Source organism: Cyclopterus lumpus, chromosome 7 (assembly GCF_009769545.1).
Source record: "Cyclopterus lumpus isolate fCycLum1 chromosome 7, fCycLum1.pri, whole genome shotgun sequence".
Lineage (NCBI taxonomy): Eukaryota > Metazoa > Chordata > Actinopteri > Perciformes > Cyclopteridae > Cyclopterus > Cyclopterus lumpus.
The window spans coordinates 4,282,899-4,305,140 of NC_046972.1; the positions used below are offsets into that span (position 1 = coordinate 4,282,899).

At 47.5% G+C, this 22,242-nt stretch overlaps 3 protein-coding genes across 7 annotated transcripts; all 3 read left to right on the forward strand.

Moving 5' to 3' along the window:
* The first annotated feature begins 23 nt into the window (after window positions 1–23).
* On the forward strand, window positions 24–2,465 carry LOC117733269 (collagen alpha-1(IX) chain-like). Its single transcript, XM_034536782.1, has 5 exons — window positions 24–104; window positions 194–382; window positions 542–619; window positions 709–870; window positions 1,660–2,465. The coding sequence occupies exons 1-5, from the start codon at window positions 53–55 to the stop codon at window positions 1,686–1,688; spliced, it is 510 nt and encodes a 169-aa protein (XP_034392673.1). The 5' UTR covers window positions 24–52; the 3' UTR covers window positions 1,689–2,465.
* An 838-nt stretch (window positions 2,466–3,303) lies between these two features.
* Window positions 3,304–7,349, forward strand: dpm1 (dolichyl-phosphate mannosyltransferase subunit 1, catalytic). Its single transcript, XM_034537029.1, has 9 exons — window positions 3,304–3,491; window positions 3,792–3,891; window positions 4,129–4,162; window positions 4,257–4,333; window positions 5,428–5,453; window positions 5,611–5,706; window positions 5,805–5,873; window positions 5,978–6,092; window positions 6,849–7,349. The coding sequence occupies exons 1-9, from the start codon at window positions 3,361–3,363 to the stop codon at window positions 6,951–6,953; spliced, it is 753 nt and encodes a 250-aa protein (XP_034392920.1). The 5' UTR covers window positions 3,304–3,360; the 3' UTR covers window positions 6,954–7,349.
* Window positions 7,350–8,076: 727 nt separating this feature from the next.
* Window positions 8,077–18,842, forward strand: adnpb (activity-dependent neuroprotector homeobox b). 5 transcript variants are annotated; one of them, XM_034537231.1, is made up of 5 exons: window positions 8,078–8,180; window positions 8,584–8,790; window positions 13,178–13,294; window positions 14,502–14,594; window positions 14,758–18,842. In XM_034537231.1, exons 3-5 carry the CDS (start codon window positions 13,187–13,189, stop codon window positions 17,749–17,751), a joined length of 3,195 nt encoding a protein of 1,064 aa, XP_034393122.1. In that variant the 5' UTR covers window positions 8,078–8,180; window positions 8,584–8,790; window positions 13,178–13,186; the 3' UTR covers window positions 17,752–18,842. The 5 variants fall into 5 exon arrangements, with proteins under 5 accessions (XP_034393123.1, XP_034393122.1, XP_034393121.1 ...); XM_034537230.1 differs by having other exon boundaries at window positions 8,096–8,180; window positions 8,550–8,790; XM_034537229.1 differs by having other exon boundaries at window positions 8,104–8,180; window positions 8,522–8,790.
* Window positions 18,843–22,242: the final 3,400 nt, after the last annotated feature.

The window sequence follows — 22,242 nt, forward strand, 5'->3', positions numbered from 1 at the left end:
TTAATATCATTTGCTGAAATCTGCTGATGTGTAACAGGGGGAACCTCAGTCGATGGCCATGATCTACCAACTGGTCACACAGGCCTGTGAGCAGCTGGTGCATAGTGAGTTTTAATGTCTGCGTATTTCACTCGCTCATTATGACTCAAAGAAATGCAAACAAATGTCATCCCGGGTTTTGTGTGTTTTTCAGAGGAGGTGTTGAAGCTCGACATGTTCATTAATAAGATGAGTCGTAAGCCTGCTCCTATTGAGGAGCCGGTGGGGCCCCCCGGGGAACCTGGTATACCAGGGCCCAAGGGCCCACCGGGCACCAGGGGCACCCCGGGGCGTGTCGGCCCAAGGGGGACCCCCGGCAGGTCTGCATATCCAGGAGAACAGGGTAAGACTCCCGTCTTGAGGTTTGTTGAAATGAAATGAAAATAATCCCTCTTTGTGTCAAGCAACTGTAAATAGAAGTCTGTTTCATACACGTTTTAGGCTCCAGTGTAATATTATCATAAGCTTTGACTGTGCTGATGTGGCTCTTCTTTCTCTGCAGGAAGAAGAGGTATGCAAGGGGGCAAAGGGGACGCAGGGGCCAATGTCCAGGGGCCCACAGGGGTCAAGGGATTTGCAGGTACCTCTCTAGGAGTCATACCACTGCAATACAATGCATCCACTGTTGCATATCACCGACACTCAACCTGTGCTGATGTGTGTCTGCAGGTCTTCCAGGGGAGTCCAAGCTGGGGAGTCTGGGTTCCAAAGGAGACGATGGTAAGCCAGGACCCCCAGGTATCGCCGGACCTCCTGGACAGCCCGGCGAGGGCGGACCATCGGGGGAGTGTGACAGCAGTGGAGGCTGCCAACGGGTTCCCCAGCAACCAGGTTAGCTACCAGGAAAGGTTGGAACTGGAAATCTAGAAAAAGTCATTTGGTTGTGAACAGCGTTACAGTCCTGTAAAGGTTGGTAAATCACTTCACATCTGCGGTCCATTTTCTAGAACAAAGCATTACTTTTAGATTTACTATTTCTTTTTTTCCTACCAAACAGCGTACAATATATTTGTTGAGGCCACGACAAGCTGTAAATGCAACACTGACATTGACCCTTTACAGTATTGTGATGGTGAAAGTGTGAACGAACAGTTGCCTAGTTACAAACCCAGCAGACACAGAGCAACATGAGCATTCACCGGAGTCGTGCTTGTGTCCACCCGATGGATTTAAGTCTAATATTGAATTTGCTTTCAGCTCTTGTTCTCCTGGGGAAACACCTGGCTCTTTAGTAGCTAGCTGGTCCGCTACGTTCACCCGCTAGTCGCTAACTGTGTCTGTCTGCTATTTGGTGCTGAGAAGGTAGTGGACAGTGGGGTTTTTTGGGGCTTTTTAGGTGATAGCAGCTGCTGCCTGCTGCGACCCCAAACATGAGAGTGAATAAAAACTGGAGAGAAGAAATGTGTGTTGGTCCAAAACAATGAGGTGCTTAGAAAGCTCTGTATTGCTGAAGGTAACTGCAAACTCAGGTGACGAATCTCTGCGGGTTCGTCACTCCACTTTGACTGTAACCACGAATGTTACGTGCCGTTCCTTTATTGCCGCAACAATTTGCCAAAACTCCAAGAGTACAGTGTGAAAGCGCGTTTGACCCTTTTTGTGTGCGCTCTCTTCCCACAGAGGACCCTTATTATGCCTACCAGCCCTGAGCGGATATTAACGAGCAGGCAGCAACGCTAAGGTGACGGACGTCGGTTAGGAATGACTATGGTTCCTTTGGAGCTGAATGCCAGACCAGGAATGGAGCTTTAAAAAATAAAATAAAAAGCACCGCTGAAGAGGTTTGCTGCGGTGAACTTGCCACTGGCTGATGCAGAAGCCCCACAAGCTTCATCACGAAAAAGGAAACAACAGATGGAGGATCCTCTCCCGGATCACTCATGTTACCATTTTCTTTGACTTTTAATAGAAACGAGAAACAAGAATACGTGGGACGCTCTCTAATATAGAATAGTGATGAATGAATGAACAGATACCATCATGAAAGAAAATATTTTGTCATTAGGATCAGTCATGTGTTGTCTTATCCACCATATTCGCACTGAAACCTTTTATTACTATGATCATGTATTCATGCACTGTATCGATGCCAAGTAGGTTAGCCATCTGTGTTACATTTATACATATTTCATTTGCCATTCTAACCTTAACTGCCTCAATGATAATGAAAATGCATAATCCATGGTGTAAAAGCTTAATTTTGTTCCATGGTATAAATGATACTGTGAGAATCTCCTTTGTCTTGTGTATGATACTTTGTATATTGTTTATTATATTCACTGTATGCAGTTATTCATTTATGATATTTTATACTGTAACTTTTTGTATTGAAAATTCCTGTTTACATTTTCCGGTTTCAATGGGGTTCAGGTGATAAATACTACGTGTGTGTGCGTGTGTGTGTGTGTGTGTGTGTGTGTGTGTGTGTGTGTGTGTGTCTGTCTGTGTGGTTGTGTGTGTTTGATATTTTTTTATCCTGTTAATAAAATGTCATTAATATGTGTCTCATGAAGAAGTGTTTTTTTCTTTAAAAACGTGTCTCTACTGAGCGACAGGATACTGTGAAATTATATTATATTATATTATATACAGCCAGCTTGTCTAGCTAACTATTCCTGAATGTTTTTCAAGGGTTGCTGTTCTAAGACCAAGCCTGACCTCTCTGGAGGGCGAGAGAAAATAAAACAGCTTGCAGGAATGAATAATAATAATGTTCTCGTCCTTTTGTCGGAACGGCTGCGAAGAGAGAATTGTTTCCAGTGGTGTCTATTTTGAAGAGCACAGTGAAAGTTCCTGTTCAATCCCCAGCGGCTTCGTTAAATTAGCCTCAATGGTACACACAGTTTCCGGTTTGGTATGACATCTTTGTTTGTTTTTCAAAATAAGGACAACCATGTTTAGTCACTGCCCTAAAATCAGTGAAGAATAGCTACTTGTACAACGTAACAGTTAGGCTAGCTAATTGTAATGAGCCTGTGAGGGCATCACTGAATAATGTTTTCTATCATCATGGTAGCGAGGTCAGAATCTGAGTGTAATTTACATTGCAACGTGAAGTACTTGAGATTAACAAACTCGCTAATTTACAGTATGTACATGTTTATGCTCTCTGTGCTGTTTTCCTGCGCTGCTCACTACTGCTGATGTAAACATGCGGTGCATATCTGTTGGGTATTAAACAAATGTAACATGTTTGCCATCCATTGTATTTGCCAAACTAGTTACGCCGATACTCACTTTATTTTGAAAAGCATAAGCAGGTTGTTGTAGCACGCTTAAACTTTACGCAGTGTGGTTACCTGGCCGTAGATTCACGTCGCTATGGCAAGCCGAAAAACTTCGCACCCAAACCGGGACAGTGAGGACAAATACTCGATCCTATTACCGACCTACAACGAAAGGGAAAACCTGCCCTTGATAGTGTGGCTTTTGGTGAAATATTTCGGTGAAAGGTAAGTCCCGGAGAGCCATATAGCTCTAGCTAGCTAGCTGTTGTGGTTAGTTAGCTAGCTAATGCCTGTCAGTGATGAGCTGTCACTAAACCAGAGGGAGGCAAACGTCAGAGTAGAAACTTTATTTCACGTGAACGAGTTTGCTCTAGCTCACTTTTTGTAGTTTTGTTGTTTACTGTGTGTGTGTGTGTGTGCGTGTGCGTGCGTGCGCGCGCGTGTGCGTGCGTGTGTGTGTGTGTGTTAAAGGTTCAACAATTGAACGAACCAAATTATGCAACTCAGTTGATCGTGTATTTACAGTGGCTACAACTACGAGATAATTGTCATTGACGACGGAAGCCCAGATGGGACACTTGAGGTGGCAAAGCAGTTGCAGAAAATCTATGGAGAGGATAAAATAGTAAGTGAACCGCCCCGCCCCGCCCTCAGTGATGGCGCTGGACTTTACGTTGACAAATGATGCATTTCTTAAATGTTGTAAAGTATTAGAATTGATCAACATCCTGTAACACCTTCATAGAGACAACTAACCTGTGATTGACATTGTTTACTATGTAGCATTAGACGTTGGTTCCAGTCAAATAATGGTGCATGGGATCTTTATGCAGACTCTTAATCTCTCTTCTCTGTGGTTCAGCTTCTACGACCAAGAGCAACGAAATTAGGCCTTGGTAAGTTCAAAACTGTGTGGAAAACAAATAAAAGGTGTATTCATTCTAGTAACCCTTTCCAACTACTAATGAGCTCCTCCGCTTCCTTCCAAAGGCACTGCGTACATCCACGGCATGAAGCATGCCACTGGAAACTTCATCATTATCATGGATGCGGATCTTTCCCATCATGTGAGTGGTGTGTGTAAGTGTGTGAGTGAGAGAGCGAGCAGTTATATAATTGTAATTTTTTTTTAACAATGAATTCATTGTTTGGTCTATAAAAATAGTTGCCGACCAGTTTAAACATCCATCCATCCATTATCACCCGCTTATCCGGGGTCGGGTCGCGGTGGCAGCAGGTTCAGCAGGCCGACCCAGGCCTCCCTTTCACCCGCAGCACTTTCCAGCTCATTCTGGGGGATCCCGAGGCGTTCCAAGGCCAGCCGGGAGATATAATCCCTCCAGCGTGTCCTCGGTCTTCCCCGGGGCCTCCTACCAGTTGGACGTGCCCGGAAAACCTCTAATGGGAGGCGTCCAGGAGGCATCCTAACTAGATGCCCGAACCACCTCAGCTGACTCCTTTCGACACGAAGGAGCAGCGACTCGACTCCAAGCTCCCCCCTGATGTCCGAGCTCCTTACCCTATCTCTAAGGCTGAGCCCGGCCACCCTACGGAGGAAGCTCATTTCGGCCGCTTGTATCCGAGATCTCGTTCTTTCGGTCACGACCCAGAGTTCGTGACCATAGGTGAGGGTTGGAACGTAGACCGACCAGTAAATGGAGAGCTTTGCCTTCCGGCTCAGCTCCCTCTTCACCAAGACGAACCGGTACAGCGCCTGTTTTACTGCTGCAGCCGCACCGATCCGCCTGTCGATCTCCCGCTCCACCTTACCCTCACTTGTGAACAAGACCCCGAGATACTTGAACTCCTTCGCTTGGGGTAGGCAGTTTGCCCCCACCTGGAGGGAGCAATCCGCCGGTTTCCGGCAGAGCACCATGGCCTCAGATTTGGAGGTGCTAACTCTCATCCCTGCCGCTTCGCACTCGGCTGCAAACAACAAATCCATAAATCGGCGTATCATTTTAGATTTTAGCCCCAGCTGATTGTATGACTGATCAACTGAATTGCAACAGGGGGCGTATTTAGATCTCTTTTCTCTTTATCAACACTCTCCTCTCTATCGTGCCTAACATTTCAAATACTCTTTAATGTCATTTCAATATTATGTGAAATATAACCAATTTTAATTTCTGACTATTATTTGATCGTCTCTTTTTTTCAGCCCAAATTCATCCCAGAATTTATTGAGTAAGTGTTACTTCATTTCCATTCCCTATGATGTTATTTAAAAAGATATATATATTGTACGCAATATGGATTTCTGAACACATAAACTACAGTGCCACACATGACTAGTTGGAAGATACATTTTTCTTTTGAAAACCGTTGTGTTTATGTTTGTCAGCAAGCAGAAGGAAGGTAATTACGACCTGGTTTCTGGTACTCGTTACCAAGGGAACGGAGGCGTGTACGGATGGGACCTGCGCAGGAAACTCATCAGGTAGCTTCACGCCATCAACAGCGCTCTGCACTTCACTTTCCACTCGCCTGAACAATGTATGATCCTCCTCTCCGTCTTCTGTCTCCTCTCGTTCACAGTCGGGGAGCCAACTTTTTGAGTCAGGTGCTGTTGAGACCCGGCGCTTCGGACCTCACAGGCAGCTTCAGGTAAGTGGCGTGAAATGAGCGCCACTGACTTTTCTTTTTTTTTTTAAACGGGGGGTGCTGTTTTCTCACACACCTGCTGTGTTTCTTCCCCTCGCTGACGTCAGGTTGTATAAGAAGTCGGTGCTGGAGAGTCTGGTTGAGCGGTGCGTGTCCAAAGGATACGTCTTTCAGATGGAGATGATCGTCCGCGCCAGACAGCTCAACTACACAGTTGGAGAAGTGAGGCCTTAATTCATTAATTCATGTATTTATGGAAGGGACACGTTTTATGTGGTGAAGATATTTCTTTAGATTCTCCATTTTCTTTCTCCACCTACGGATGTGAAAAAGTATTAGAAATCAGTTTTTTTAAATATACACTTTCAGATTTGTGAAACAAAAAAAAGGATAATTTCACTGCGACATTGGTCTAGGTCTTTTTAAAAAATAAATAAAAAACACTCCACTTAGACAGGTGGTGTTAACAATCTTCATTTATGTTAATACTTTGCAGCAAAATCAAATAGTTTACAGGATATTCAACATCCATTTCTTTATAATGCATATAATACTTTAAATGTTTATTTACAGGGCAATAAAGTAGTCCATGCCTGAGTATCAACAGAGCGTTAGTTTCCCAACATAAGTTGCCATGGTAACTAAGCTTGAACTGTGTTGAATTAGCTTCATGGAGCAGAATCAACAGGAAAAGAGTCTAAAATGTTCATTACTGTTCCAAAACTTAAAGAACTGGTCTAATGACGGTGGGTTTTAAACTGTGACAAGCTTTCTCTATGATTTTTAATACTTTTTCACAACAATAACCGGTTTAAACACAGCAAAGCTGAACAAGAAATATCATTACGTTTTAGCTAAGCTTAACAACCTCATGCTCTAAATCGTAAGCCAGCGTTGTGACCCTGCATCTGTGATTTTCAATGCAAATGGAAAAAAAAGACAAAACAAACCATTCTCTTTCCTTCTCCCAAATCACAGGTACCCATTTCCTTCGTGGATCGAGTTTACGGAGAGTCCAAACTCGGAGGGAACGAGATTGTGTCATTTGCGAAAGGACTGATCACACTCTTCGCCACGACATGATCAGTATTGGGTTCGGACGTCCTACAGTCATCGAGTGCTCCTTTCAGTTTTAAAGTCGCTGTCTTTAATACAGTACTATCATAATTTCAATAGACAGGGACAGGGCGCCACTTGCCCCGTGGTCAGACTGACATATCAGCAAACGACAAGGGAGACTTCCCCCGTTAGCGTAAATAGAAAGTAATTTGCTGTCAGTAGTCGTCTCTGAATACTGAAGGAACACACTGCTTTACATTCCCATCAGCCCCTGAACAAAGCACATGATGTCTCGTCATTCTCAGTCCAGACAGCTCACTGAACACTACATACACACGGTTGTCAGATGGGTGTCAAGTACAAGTTCTACTGCTACACCTGTGATTGTTTGTTTACAATTAAACAGTAATTTTTTTCTGATTCTGATCTCTTTTTTTGTTCTCTTTACAATGAGTCAAAACCTCAAATGGGCAACCGCGGTCAACAGGGACCAGCTTGTACATGCCTTTCAAATACACTAATGGACATGTCATCCGGGGGGGGGGCCACATCAGGATGAATATTAATTAATTAATTTTTTTTTAATAAATACCTGAAAGACAATCAACATCCCGCTTTACTCCTTTCACCGATGAAAGTGCAGAGTGCAAGACGGGATTATCAAACCCTGATAGCTCCTGGCTTATTGTGTTTTGTACTGGTTTGTGTCTATTCATGTTAAAGTTCATCGTGGAAGATGCAGCTCGAGGGGCCTCGACTGAGGCCTAGAATTGGGTCTTGATGGTGAGTTGAACAAGGGTGTAATGGGGCAAGTGGTATGAGTTTAACCATTTAAATGCAGTGCCACAGCACTGTTCTTGGACCTGCCCTTCAACAGGCAACGTGCAGGAAAGTAGTCCCGGTCAGTTAGGCAGCATTGGGCATTTACTATCAGTAGTGTAGTACAGCGCCACCTATCGTTGGCCCAACCGTTGATGCCACTCCATCTGAGTGCTAAAGTGCTGTGTGCATCCGAGCCTCCGCAGGGGAGTGAGGGGGAGGGAGGGAGGAGGAGGAGGCCGGGGAGGGGAGGGGAGGGGAGGGGAGGGGGACGCCAGATGTAGCCAAATCGCGCATGCGCTCAAGCCGGAGAAACCCACTCCAGAAGGACGCCCGCTGTCGGCCAGTTCCCGCCACTACTGTGTTGGGTTGTTTACCTCACGGACTCGGAGCACAGGAACCAGAGGCCCGCTGCAGCTTCTGAGGACCGAGGTAGGTTTCTTTGCGCTCTTTTTTTAAGTGATGTTCGCTTAATTGGCCAAAGTGATTGATGGACCAATCAAGAGTTTTAGTGAGCCAACAGTTCGCGAGGATCTCACAATGAGATTATTTATGCTAATCAAGTAGATGTCACTTCCGCCCCTTTTATTTGCGCCATTTTGGATAGGGCAGTTTCTAGGCTGGATGTGTATTGTCTGTCAGAGAAAAGAATGTGCATAACGCTGTCGGCAGCCAGGCTATCACAGGCAGACCCAAGGCTATCTTTTTGAAAGAGGGGGTCCGCCAGTAGCCGTTCCCAACAATAGGACATGTGTACGCCCTCACCACTCAAGGGAATGGAGGTTTTCATTTTCTAATGAGGTTCGGAGGCTTTCTGTTCCCGTTTGCCGACCAGAGGGAAGAGGATAGCCCTTTTCGGCGAGGGAGAGTGCGGCTTGGAGGGTCGACCGACGGCCGGGTGGGCTTGTTCTCCCCCACGGAGATAGTTGTCACCTGAAAGGATATCACCGAGCTCTCTGGGAAGACGGTGTCCACACGTCGTCTCTCAGCCGCTCCGTGGTGACACATTTCACTCAGACGGGAGCACTGGATGTGAAAGCAGGTAAACTTGTCTGTCACAGCGTTGGCCGTAACATTCAGCGCGAGCGAGCGCGAGACGGAGAGTTCCGCCGTTAGCCGTGGCTACCTGCAGTGATGCGATAGGTGGCCGTGAAGTAACGTTACAGCGAAGGTAACTTGGCTGTCAATATAGCTAACGAGACGCTTGTATAAGTCCGGAGGGGGGGGGTTAACGGAACCTCGAGTTGAAGCACTTCTCCGGTAACGATGTGTTTGCTTGTGGCCGCCCTGGGTTAACGCGCGAGCGAGTACCCTTTTGTGGGGAGTCGAGGACAGACATGGCAGCATTAGTTTCCAACAGCCCGTGTTGTTGATGCGAGTTGGGCTAGCTTAGCATGCTAACCCAGCGCGGTGTGTCCCCATTCTTTGTCAGCGGGCTCCCTGCCTAAACCGATCGATCTGGATACTGTCAGATATTGATGGAAGCGTAGATCCACTGACACCATCCTCGCCGCACGATGTGGTGGTTCGTGTCCACGGCCGGAGCTCTTCAGATCTTGAAAGTTTAATTTTTATTTATTTTTTCTCAATGCGAGAAATGCTACGAATATTGAAAGTGTACCCACACTGTTACTGTACGGCAGATTGTTGCCCTGGGCGAGACGTGATGTGATCCACAACCTCACACCGATCGGGGCTTAGAATGCATACGATCTGTTTGTTAATGTTTGCCTTCAACCTGAGGAGGAACAAGATCAGAGGTGATCAAAGTTCAGCCAGGTGACACCAGGGCTGTGATGCACTCGTGCCTCTTGTTTGATCCGGGTGGGGGTGCTTTCACTTGGTCAGTGTCAAATGATGACCACGATCACTACCATCATCAACCAACTCACACGTTGATGCTCAGGCACCCCGCACGTGTATTGCTAAAAGGCTCTGGTCGGCCTCCTGTCCCAAATGACCCCGGTGCATTTTCAGCATCCCAAACTTTTTCCTGTTGTTGGTGTGAATACAAGAAAGTCACCAGGAGCTTCTCCCCACATTGAACCAATTGTAAACGGCTGTAGTCAAGCAGAACATAGGTCATTATGTCCCAGTGGAGAGGACTGAGTGAGGAGATGTGTGGTTGAAGGTTTGTAGGCCTTTTCTTTTTTTTTCACAACACAGGCGAAGGGGAAACCTGTTTTCTGCCAGCAGCCCTCAGCAGAGCAGGGCAGCCTCCTATCGCCTCTTCCTTCTCTCCCTCCCTTCCCTCCTACTCAGCCTCTCCTTGGCTTTTTTTCCTTTCCTTCTCTCTACCTCTTCTTCCTCCCTCCCTTCCCCTGCCTAGCCATAGCTCCTTCTTCCTCTCACCCTCTTCCATTTTCTCCCCCCCTCCCCATCCCCATCCCTATCCTACTCCCCTCCTTCCCTCACCCTCCCTTCCTTCTCCTCTGAGCCTGTCTGTCTGACCTCCCTGCCTCCCCATCCAGCCCCCCCATCCAGCCCCCCCTATCCTCCACTTCCGTCGCTCACTCTCTGTCCTCTCTCCTTTCCTCTCATCTCACCCCTTGCTTGCTTGCTCCCTCCCCTCTCTCCCTCCCTCCCCTCTCTCTCCCTCCCCTCTCTCTCCCTCCCCTTCCTCCTAGCTCCCTCACCCCACCTCATCCTCTCTCGCACTCCCCTCCCCTCCCCCTTCACTGATCTCTCTCGCTCCTTCTGTCCCTCCCCTTCCTCCCTTCCAACATCCCTCCCTCCCTTCCTCCCATCCCTCCCTACCCTTCCCTCCCCCTCCACTGCAGACATATTGTAGAGGCTGCTGCTGACTCAATAGGAGGCGCCATTCTGTGATGGTATTGCGAGGCAGGGATAGAAAAAAGGGGGCAGGCAGAGAGTGTAGGGAGACTTACATAATGGAGCTCCTCTCTAGCGCCATCTGCAAGTAATGGGAGAAAGCAAGAAAAGGGAGACAGGGAGGGGAAGTGGTCATGGGCATGTGTCTTTCACTCACTCACACACTTCTGAATGACAGACAGATAGACAAGACAGACAGCAGGTCGGCAAGACAGGGCGAGACGAACAGGCAGTGATGTCTCCGGATCTCTGGGCTCCTCACTAGGCCAACAGTTGGTGGAACCGCACATGCTGAGTTTGGTGTTTTCTAGAAGGGAAATGAGCTGAGTTGTTTGGGACCGTGCTGTTTGTTGTCCCTGACCTGCTTTTTATGTCATCGTGCCACAGTGACCTTTGACCTCCACTACATGAAGCTCTGATTTGAATAGAGACAGGAAGAGACAGCCACTTTGGACAGGGAGTTAAACAGCCCGTATTGTTTCCTCTGGCAAAGGGTGCCTTCACTCATGCCGACCTTAATGGAAGGGATATTAGCGCTCAATGAATGGGTGGATGGCGGTTTAGCTGTATTCCGTATGCGACCAAGTGGGTCCGTCTGTCAATGAGCAACCTTTCCTTCTACGCCACACAGCTGTGAGTGAGGTTTGGCCAGGTCAAACTCTGGATAGGCTGTCACAAAACAACGTATTAGCTTAAGTATGGACAATGCAACAACTAAACTGTAGTTATCGCAAATACACCATTGAGCGCTGACAAACAAAAGTTGTTTAATGTTTAGATTCAGTATTTCTCATCGAAACAGTTTGTGTATTCTTGGGGTTCAACAAATGTCTTGAGTGCATTTTCTTTCTTAAATAGTTGAAAAGCCTTTTTTTTTTCTTTCTTTCAGGATTTAAATACTGCATTGTTTTTAACCATGTTTACATGGTAAACAGTCTTTATCTACCCTGCACATTGCTCTGTTTGGTAGAAATGTGTTGCGGCCAGATGGATACCTCTGGTTCTGTCATTTCAAGCCAATGCGGAAGTGTCTTCACACTTGCATTCTCTCTACTGACCAGCAGGATTTGGCTCCTCTGGTTGTATCGAAGTCTATGAGGAAATGACTCTACTTCTCTCTTGATTTATTCCCTCAGTAAACATTGTGAACATGAGTTTATGTTATCAATCTCTAGTTTCAATTCTTCTTCAATACAGCATGATGTTCATTTAGTAAATGATGGTCCATTTAGAGTCAAACAGACCATAAAGCAGAGTGTGCTTCAGGGTGGGGCTACCTTGTGATTGACAAGTCGCTGCTGACGACCATAATACAAGATGGCGAAGGCCAAATCGCCGAACTCAAGACTTCAAAACATCAGTCCACAAACCAATGGCCGACGTCACGATGACACAGTCTGCTTCTCATATCCAGTCTATGGTTGTGGCACCCACATGCTCAAGTAGTATTGACAAATAATGTTGCTGTAGGCTTTAGTTGAATGCAGATTAACGTTCCGTGTGGAAAGCAAACTGCGGATCGAATGCAATCTCTGAACCCTCCGGCTGTGATGATGATTATTCAGCTCTCTCTTGGTTTCAAAATTAGTTTGTAGTGAAACAACCGCCTCCCAACTCCAACCCCAGTCTCGCACCTGAAGTTGCTAATCGAACTGACCAATAGCCGATTGGTTCCAAGGTCACCCGCATGCATGTGCGTCCTTGTGCACATGCATGAATCGGCGCCGCTGTGGATTAAATGGTTGCCACTGTGATAACTTTACAGAATTGTAAAGTCACAGTATTACAAACCAAACTGGACCTCCTGTAACGTTCTTCATAGTCTCCTTGGTACCGTACACACCACGACCCCACCCCTCTGTGCTAAAACGGCTCTGAATACCTGTTAGAGGACGCACATCTGAATTTGTCATGGATATGGCAACAGATGTGACCAGAACTCAACGGTAAAAAAAGTGGTTCTCACGCTGGCAACCAGGCATCAGCTTTCTGTCGGCGAAACTGAAAAATATGCTTTGAATTTTTCATATTTTTAGTATATAATATACAAAGTAGTTATACACCAACCTAATAATGGAAAAGTAACATAAAAGAATAAATTACAATAACAAAACAACATTTAATGTAATTTGTGTTTTATCTGATACTTATGTTATCGGTTAACGTGTCCACCTTCAACCTCTGGTTTATAAAAGAGCTGGAGTGCAGTGTATCTGTGCTTTTCACAGATCCCTAACAAATGAATCCAGAAAGTTGCTAATTAAATTTAAGTTTTCTGGAGCGTTGTGCTGATTCCCACCACAGATCCATTGGCCCTTCAACATTAAAGTCTTGGATTGCGGGTCGAAACAGACCACTGTGTCTAAATGCCAAAAGGCCTTTATTTAATACACAGTTGAAGCCATCATTGGTGTGTACTTCATGTCTGAAAGGTGGTGTTATCAAGGCTTTCCTTACAGGCCTCACACTCGGCTAGTTCAAGGTCCTTTTCAGCAAAACTGTTCATTCCCTGACTTGCAGTTCAGCTGCCAGACATCTATCTAATTGTACCCTACACCTGTTGATAACATGCTGTTGTATGTGCCTTTGCTATTCAGGTGGGCAGAATGTTCCAGCTCCCCGTCAATAACCTGGGCAGTCTGCGGAAAGCAAGAAAAAATGTCAAGAGGGTCCTGGGAGACATCGGCTTGGAGTTCTGTAGAGACCACCTCGAGGTGAGCGTGCCCAGACTTTGGTGTTTTTGATGATAACCATGATGACTGCCTATTCTACGGTTCTGTTGTGGTCATTGCTTTGCCTTAAGAAGAATACAATGTTTGGATTTCTATGACTTTTCTCAAGATCGACTTTGATGGTCTTCAAATTCATATTACCCACCATCACTTTCATCTCCAGCTGAGGTTTGAAAATGGTTCTGGTTTGGATATTTGTAGCGTTGGTGTACCTTTTTGGGAAATTTGTTTTGGTTTAATAATAAAGCCAGTTTTGGATTGTGATTGCTCTTCCATTTGGATCAGTGCTGGATGCATACATTGTGTGCCTGACGGTGCTGTGTAAATGCAGAGAATGTATGGTGATTGAAATGTATGACCTGGACTTGTGTAATAGAACGATGAGGCCTACCGATTAATCTTACTACACTCATTGACAGCCTGTCCTCATTCGATCTCACTTAGTGTAGGAGACATACACTCTTCAGGCTTACAATCAGAAACCAAAGACTTTACATAATTCAGGATCCAGGCAAAGGCACTGACTTCAGGTGGGCTTTCTGTCACAGTTCCTAATGTTTGGCTAGGATTGTCGTTCATGAGAACTGAGCCAGATTCTGTAGCTGGGCAGTAAGATTATCGAAACCATAAGTGAAAATATTGACTTATTTTATAAAGTTAAACGTGTGTCCCGGAGAACTAAAAGCTGGGAACAATAGTTGTTTTGAAATGCATACGTTTTCCTTTCGAATGTACCATTAAAAAAAAATTTATTCCATTTTTTTTATTGTGTTAGATTAGTAAATATTTTAGCAGCTCATGAATATTATTATGTAAACATGGAAAATAACACAATGATTAATGCTAAAAAATCTAAAGATACTTTCCCTATACTATTCACATCCGTCAATATTTCTCTCCATAGTTCCCCTTTTTACATGCATATACACCTATACATGTATTAACTCATACATGCACATACCCAGGTGTGTACTTACACAGACCAACACGCATACACATACACACCTGTACATACATCCCCATAGCCTGCTACAGTTTCAGGCTGTCTTTTTTTAAATGATCTAAAGATAACACATGGAAAATACCCCAAAATATTGTAATATATTTCCATACATATTCATTCAGGAGCTTGTTGTGATTGTGTCTCTGTTTCATCATTAGTACTAATCTTAATTTGCTTTTTGTTTAGGACTACAATGACTTCATTCCTCCAGAGGTGTACATAAAGCACACTAACTGGGAAGATGTGTGCATGTGGGAACCATCACATACCAAAGTCCAGGTGTGTGCATTCTCACATAAATGTCCTCTGTTCTTTGTATCGCTGATATCTGAATCTAGTGTTTTTGAAAATAGAAAATGTATAAAAGTAGTCATTTGTAATTCTCTCCGACAAAGAACTTGTAAAGTCTTAAGCTTTTTTTCCTTCTCGCCTGTGTCTCCAGGACTACAGATCGAAGCCCTTCTGCTGCACTGGCTGCCTCTTTTCCTCCAAGTACTTCTCTGCCTACAAGAGCCATTTCCGCAACGTCCACAGCGAGGACTTTGAGAACAACATTCTGCTTAACTGCCCCTACTGCACTTACAATGGCAACAAAAAGACTCTGGAAACGCACATCAAACTGTTCCACATGCCCAACAGCACCGTGCGGCAGGGCCCCGGCGGGATGGTGGCGGGAGCCGGCGGTCTCATGATTAAGGATGGGGTGCTGAAAAGGACCGGGGACAGTGTGGAACAGGCGGTGTACTACTGCAAGAAGTGCACCTACAGGGACCCTTTGTACAATGTGGTGCGAAAGCACATCTACCGGGAACACTTCCAGCAAGTGGCCCAGTCCTATATTGTGAAACCGGGGGAGAAGACTCAGAATGGTGGCTCAGCAGGAGCCACAGAGAGCAATAACACAAACAATGTGAACAGTAACCAGATTCACTGCAAGAAGTGTCTGTTTGTCCCGAGGACCTACGAGGCACTGGTCCAACACGTCATAGAGGACCATGAGAGGATTGGCTACCAGGTGACCGCCATGATTGGGCACACCAGCGTCATCGTCCCCCGTCCCAAACCCATCATCATGATCCCCCCCAAAACCCAGGGGGACAAGACCATCATCGGGATGGGCCCCAAAGGCGCAGTAATGGCCACGACCAGGCCTGCCGGCTCACAGCAGATGGGTCGGGTTATCGTCTCCTCAAAGACGGGCTTCAACGCCCAAAGTTTTCTATCTGGGATGAAACACGACGGAATACGGTTGAAGGCTGGCACCACCCAGTCTTTCTCTATTGGCGGCCAGCAGGTGAGGGTTACTTTACCGGGCAACGCCCAAGTTTCTGTGCCCCACGCAGCAAAGCAGCTTATTTCGGCTGGCAACCTGCGGAGTCCAGTTGTGGTCAACGCCTCCTCTTCACTTAAATCCAACCCTCTGGGCTCACGCGTCCAAGCGGCTGCGACCACCGTCGCCTCCGTCACGGCTAAGAAGGGTGGCTCCTCGGTCCTCGGCACATCCTACACCCAGAAGTGGAAGATCTGCACTATCTGCAATGAGCTCTTCCCAGAAAACGTGTACAGCTCCCACTTTGAGAAGGAGCACAAAGCGGAGAAGGTGCCCGCGGTCGCCAACTACATCATGAAGATCCACAACTTCACCAGCAAGTGTCTGTACTGCAACCGCTATCTCCCCAGCGACACGCTGCTAAACCACATGCTGATTCACGGCCTGTCTTGCCCACACTGCCGTGCCACCTTCAACGACGTTGAGAAGATGGTGGCCCACATGCGGTTGTCGCACCCGGACGAGAGTGTTGGGCCGCGCACGGATTCCCCCTTGACCTTTGACCTCACCCTGCAGCAGGGCAATCCCAAAAATGTTCAGTTGATCGTCACGACGTACAACATGAGAGACGCGCCGGAGGAGTCAGTGGCGTTCCACGCTCAGAACAACAACATCTCCGCGTCAGCAGCCTTGACTGCCTCCCTAATATCAGGCAAGAGGCTACTGCCGCAGCAGCCGCCCAAAACACCCTCAGGGGCAGCTGACAGTGCACCAGCCAAGAGTGCACCACAGGCATCTGTACCCTACAAGAGGGACGTGGGCAAGACGCTGTGTCCTCTTTGCTTCTCTATCCTCAAGGGCCCAATCTCAGACTCACTGGCCCACCACCTAAGAGAGAGGCACCAGGTGATCCAGACAGTCCACCCTGTAGAAAAGAAACTGACCTACAAGTGTATTCACTGCTTGGGGGTTTACACAAGTAACATGACGGCCTCCACCATCACCCTACACTTGGTGCACTGTCGAGGTGTAGGGAAAACCCAAAACGGGCAGGACAGTCGGGTGGCCCACTCTTCCCGGGTCAACCAGCCCCAGAGCAGCGCCCTGAAACGGGCTAGCTTTGATAGCTCTGACACTAGTGCACCGAAACGAAGGAGGCCGCCCGGGGAAAGAGCCCATCCGCGGGACATCAACGGTCCATCGGCGTTTGTAGAAAATCCCGACGAGCCCGTAGTTTTGGCTCTTGACCCCAAAGGACATGAGAACGAGTCATACGAGTCCAGGAAGGCGTTTCTAACGCAGTATTTCAATCAGGCGCCGTATCCCACTCGGCGAGAGGTGGAGAAGCTCGCCGCCAGTCTCTGGCTGTGGAAATCGGACATCTCCAGCCACTTTGGCAACAAAAGGAGGAAATGCGTGCAGGAATGCGAAACCCAGAACGCCAGCGTGTTGCTCGGTTTCAGTATGCACAAGCTCAGTAAAGTGAGTCACGAGCTGGCGTTTGTCCCGGATGGTGCATACGAGGGCATGCACAACAAGAGACGAACTTCCAGGACGCACCTAGGGGTGTCGGAGCAGGCCCTCCGGAAACACAGGGAGCTCGTGGCTGCCAATGGTGGAGTGGCGCCGCCACAGAGGGGAAAGCCAAGAGGGACTTTGGTTGCTACCAAAGCACCGCCATCCGCCCCAAAACCCAACAGTGCCATCAGAGACCAAACCAAGACAATCAACAGCACCTTAACACAGAAAATACCTCTAGACCTTTCGGAGCCCATCGCCATTGACTCTGACAGTGATGGGGAAGAGCAGCAGAAGGATAACAAGGAGGGAGAGGTACATCTCCATGGCAACCAACTGCTCACTGAAGCTACGGAGAGAATGGAGCCGGGGACAGAGGCTAAGAGCATTTCAAATCTAGAAGATACGTCGGACGAAGATGACGAAGATGACGACGACGACGATGAAGATGATGATGATGATGACGACGAGGACGACGACAACATCAACGAAGAGGCACATGTAGAGAATGGCTTCGGCCCCGCAGAGGCTGCAGGAAGGCAGGCTGCTAAAGAAAGAGACGCTCATCCCATCATTATTCCTAAGTTTGTACCGTCGTCTGCAAGAAGCAGGAGAGACGGGGCCCAGCTGGGCAAGCAGCAGGTCTGACTGATAAAGACTCGCAGTCAGAGCGACACTTTAGTTTTGATCCACGCCAACAAATCTGCCTCGCCTGAGCCGAAGGACACGGCCCAGCACCTCCCTGGGTTTCTGCGACGAGGAGAGATCTCAAAACAAGCCATCCAGTGACTTTTAAAGGCAGGACTCAACGAGCAGCTAGGATCCATGTAAAGATTTGTGAACACATTTTTAATGTTTCCTTCCCCCGTGTGGGAGGGGGAGGTGCAAAGACAACAGACAAGTCACACCAAACAAATAGAATTCTTTTTTTTTTCTTTTTCTTTTTGTGCTGCCTTCGCTATACTTTATTACATTGAGATAAGGAGTTATTAATGTTGATTTAGCCACTGAACTTGTGAATGTGGCTTAAAATATTGAGTTGTCGTGAGGTAAAGCTTTTAAGCTGACCAGATAATCCACCATTTTTTTTCATGTAGTTCTATCCAAGATGGGTAGTGTAAATTTGTACAGTCTTTTAGACATGTTTGGACAGACGTTGCCGTACATGTACCCTTAAATATTTGCTATTACCTGTATGTAAGGTAGCCTCATATGTTCTACATCGGTATGCTTAACGATAGTTGTCGCTTTGGTGGCTGGTATTTTCTTGTACGTTTAAGTTTATTTTTTAACAAAAACCTAGTTTTTTTTGCAAAATAATATATCTATATATAAATGAAATAACAGAATTGATTTGTTTTTGCTTTAAACCTGATTAGATTTTATTTTTTTGTATTTCCTTTTTTAATTTAATTTTTGTATGATTTCTTTTCTGAAAGATTAGTGGCGCTGAGCTGCTGTTCTTCTCTTACAGTTTTAAAGGATAATTTTACCAACCCTTTGCAGCCTTATGCTCATTAGCATTTACTCTACTTGCTTTCTGTTTTCAGTTTGAACTTGATGGCGTTTCTTTGCCCCCACGAGACTGGACGGTAACAACCATACCATAACAACACAAAAGTGAAAGAAAAATGATCTTCAATTTGTGTTCTTTGAATTGTGTGTATTTGTTTTATGTTTTCATTATCCACTTAAGCATTTATGAACAATAAAGTGCTGTAATTGTGCTTCTCACAGAACTAAAGGCTACGCCAGTTTCTTTGTTCAGAGGGATTAGCAGATAAAATGTTTCCTGACGCTCGAGCACTAGTCTTTTATTTCCTTTAGATAATGAGGATTGTAAATCAGCTTTTGTCTAAACGCCCTGTTGCAAAGTGTTCGTACTAGAGTACACCAGTAAATTAAGGGCCTTTATTTAGGTTCAAAGGGGGCTATACAGGACTCGTCAGCGGAGGCTAAAGGTTGATGGTTCAAAAATGATCTCTGGTGCATTGCTGGCTGGCTTTAGGCCTCTGAACGTCGTGCCCACGCCCACATAAGGCCACAACCCGTGATGAGGGATCACAAGGAGACATTGCTTAATTTTTAGGGGTCAATGCCAAGAAGGTTTTTGACATCCTTAACACCAACCAAATGTTGCTCAATGCTGAAACAAATTGCTCAACTAGAAACTGCAAACCAGTGTTTTGTTTGTTGCATTCAAAAGTGTAAACCAGTGGGACATCAGGGATACAGCTACAGTGTAGCTCAATGCAGTTGGAGGGCAGCAGGTCAAGACTGGCAGCAAAGCCTTTTAGTTCACATTGACACTGATCAGCTTCACCAAAGCAATGCAAGACACGCAATGTTTTTAAAGTATGTGCATACACTGAGCAAACAGGGCGAATAGGCAAGTTTTAGTACAATATTAAAGAGGCATATTGTAAAATATTATTATTTCCTTCAAGCTGGACAATAGAGCTGAAATGGTCACATTGCCACGAGGGATACTTTGTAATTTAAGTTTACAGCCGTTTGTTGACCGTCTAAAAATAGTTCCAGTAATATGCAGCATTGCTTGGTAACCACGATTAAGTTGCCTACCAATTTAGCCTCACAAAATCAAAACGGTGTTCAGGTGTAACAGGAAAAATGAGTTCACCGGCATGAACTGTGCAGAGGGACGATTTCACAGATTAGGCCTCGTTATTATTTTGTTTGGACCGCATAAATTACAGGTGACGGAGAAGGTAATTGGAAGGTTTTGAGCTGTGCCGTCCTCGGGTTACAGCGCGGTGAAACCCCTGGTCGCTCTCCATACAACCACAACCAGTTGGTTGCCTGCGACGAGCTCCACATTTGAAGTAAACCTCGTTTGAACGTCCCTTGTTTCTGGGTGCGCAGCGAGGTGTTTCATGAAAACATGAAACGGAATAAATGATGTGTTTGTCAGAGGGCTACAATATGTGTTCTGGTTACACGGCTGTAGCAAAATGGAGCCTCTGTGCATGTTGCCAAAGGTACGACGTTGAAAAGCCTTGGGAGGAGATGGAACGCTACCTTATTAACCCTTTGCCGAGGTGAATGGCCCCTTCCCAGAGTAGGGATCAATCAGGCCGGTTGCGCGCTCCTCCCGAACCAGGTGAATGGAGCCAGGTCAGATGCCTACTTTCTCTCTTTATATATTTTAACCTCTGAGTGTTTAATTAAATTGCCACCCTGTGTCGCCCTGGGATGAGGAATCTAAAATGGAGGGAAATTACCCCAGTGCAAGAGGGAGAGAGGCAAGACTCCTTGGCTGGCTAGTCAGTGTTGCTATGCTGTTGTAAGGAGTGAGTAAGAGAGGGAGGGAGGGAGTGGTGGGGGAGGCTGAAGGAGCGAGAGAGAGAGGCCTGGCAGACTGTGGGGGAGGCGGAGGCCTCATCTGCAGTGCTGTGTGCAGAAGGAGCGCTTAACAGCCTTTCAAAGGGGGGAGGGCAGGGGGAGATGAGAGGGAGAGAAGGAGGGAGGCAAAAAGGGGTGGGGAAGGGAGCTGGGGCGGGGGGGCAGGGATGGGAGAGCGTGAGAGGGAGAGAAGGAGGGAGGCAAAAAGGAAGGGGTGGGGAAGGGGGCTGAGGGAGGGAAGGGGAGAGGGAGAGAAGGAGGGAGGCAAAAAGGAAGGGGTGGGGAAGGGAGCTGGGGGAGGGAAGGGGAGAGGGAGAGAAGGAGGGAGGGAGGCAAAAAGGAAGGGGTGGGGAAGGGAGCTGGGGGAGGGAAGGGGAGAGGGAGAGAAGGAGGGAGGGAGGCAAAAAGGAAGGGGTGGGGAAGGGAGCTGGGGGAGGGAACGGGAGAGGGAGAGAAGGAGGGAGGGAGGCAAAAAGGAAGGGGTGGGGAAGGGAGCTGGGGGAGGGAGGGGGAGGGAAGGGGAGAGGGAGAGAAGGAGGGAGGCAAAAAGGAAGGGGTGGGGAAGGGAGCTGGGGGAGGGAAGGGGAGAGGGAGAGAACGAGGGAGGCAAAAAGGAAGGGGTGGGGAAGGGAGCTGGGGGAGGGAAGGGGAGTCGGAGAGGGGTGGGAGAGCGTGAGAGAGAGAAGGAGGGAGGCAAAAAGGAAAGGGTGGGGAAGGGAGCTGGGGGAGGGAAGGGGAGAGGGAGAGAAGGAGGGAGGCAAAAAGGAAGGGGTGGGGAAGGGAGCTGGGGGAGGGAAGGGGAGTCGAATAGGGATGGGAGAGCGATGGAGGGTAAGCAAAGAGGAGAAGAAAGGGGGGTGGAGGTGACAGGGGCAGGCTGAGGAGGGGAGGAGTGGGGGAGGAGGTATAGGAGGAGGTGGCAGGGGCAGGCCGAGAAGTGGTGTGGGGGGAGGAGGAGAGATGGAGAGGAGCAGGAGGGAAGGTGGTCGTGGTGTAGAGACTGGCGCCCCCTGTAGCCAGAGGAGAGACACAGAGAGGCCCCTATGTGTGTGCGTGTGTGTGCGTGTGCGTGTGTGTCTGTGCGTGCATGTCAGACACAAAGGCTGCCGAGACAGAACAGCCCTACTTGCACTTAACAGAGGGGAGGCTGATTGGTTGAACTGAGCACAGGTCACCTGACCTGCAGCCCTCGTCCACCTGAGAGGGAAGAACTGGTTGGGAGAAGGAGAAGAGAGGGGGGCACACATAGAAAATGGGGCCGTGCGCACAAGTTGCAACGGAACAACAGCTGCGGTGGAGCCGCTGGTGGCGCCCCCTACCGTTAGATTATTCAGCTAAATAATAATGAAAACTAATTTGCCCACGTGAGTGCGAGTGGAAGTGGCCCTCCTGATGTCGTGGCTACTACATTTCCACATGTCCTCCTCACCCTCTGAATATTGCATGTCGCCTGAGGTCATCTAGATCATGGTGCCACACAAACTGGGACAATGACACTAGCTCAGAGACGGAGGAGGAGAGAGGACGGGGAGGAGGGGGGGGGGGGGGAAGGCTAAAGAAAGGCCTTGCAGACTGCGGGGGAGACTCGGCCTCTTCTGCAGTACTGGGTGATGTGCGTGTGTGTGTGTGTGTGTGTGTGTGTGTGTGTGTGTGTGTGTGTGAGTGTGTGGGGGGGGTTGCAGCAGAGGAGGCGGCTGGAAAAGGGTGAACTGGAGAGAGAAGGGGGGTGGGGGGAGAAGATGGGTTGCACACACCTCTCCCGCTGCTAGCGCCTCC

Bases quoted from the DNA above. Each gene is read 5' to 3' on its own strand.
- LOC117733269 (XM_034536782.1), top strand. From the start codon at position 53: ATGGCCATGATCTACCAACTGGTCACACAGGCCTGTGAGCAGCTGGTG. The intron at 105-193 runs GTGAGTTTTAAT...TGTGTTTTTCAG, and splicing joins CTGTGAGCAGCTGGTGCATA to AGGAGGTGTTGAAGCTCGAC. The intron at 383-541 runs GTAAGACTCCCG...CTTTCTCTGCAG, and splicing joins TGCATATCCAGGAGAACAGG to GAAGAAGAGGTATGCAAGGG.
- dpm1 (XM_034537029.1), top strand. From the start codon at position 3,361: ATGGCAAGCCGAAAAACTTCGCACCCAAACCGGGACAGTGAGGACAAA. The intron at 5,454-5,610 runs GTAAGTGTTACT...TATGTTTGTCAG, and splicing joins TTCATCCCAGAATTTATTGA to CAAGCAGAAGGAAGGTAATT. The intron at 6,093-6,848 runs GTGAGGCCTTAA...CCCAAATCACAG, and splicing joins TCAACTACACAGTTGGAGAA to GTACCCATTTCCTTCGTGGA.
- adnpb (XM_034537232.1), top strand. From the start codon at position 13,187: ATGTTCCAGCTCCCCGTCAATAACCTGGGCAGTCTGCGGAAAGCAAGA. The intron at 13,295-14,501 runs GTGAGCGTGCCC...CTTTTTGTTTAG, and splicing joins TCTGTAGAGACCACCTCGAG to GACTACAATGACTTCATTCC. The intron at 14,595-14,757 runs GTGTGTGCATTC...CTGTGTCTCCAG, and splicing joins CATCACATACCAAAGTCCAG to GACTACAGATCGAAGCCCTT.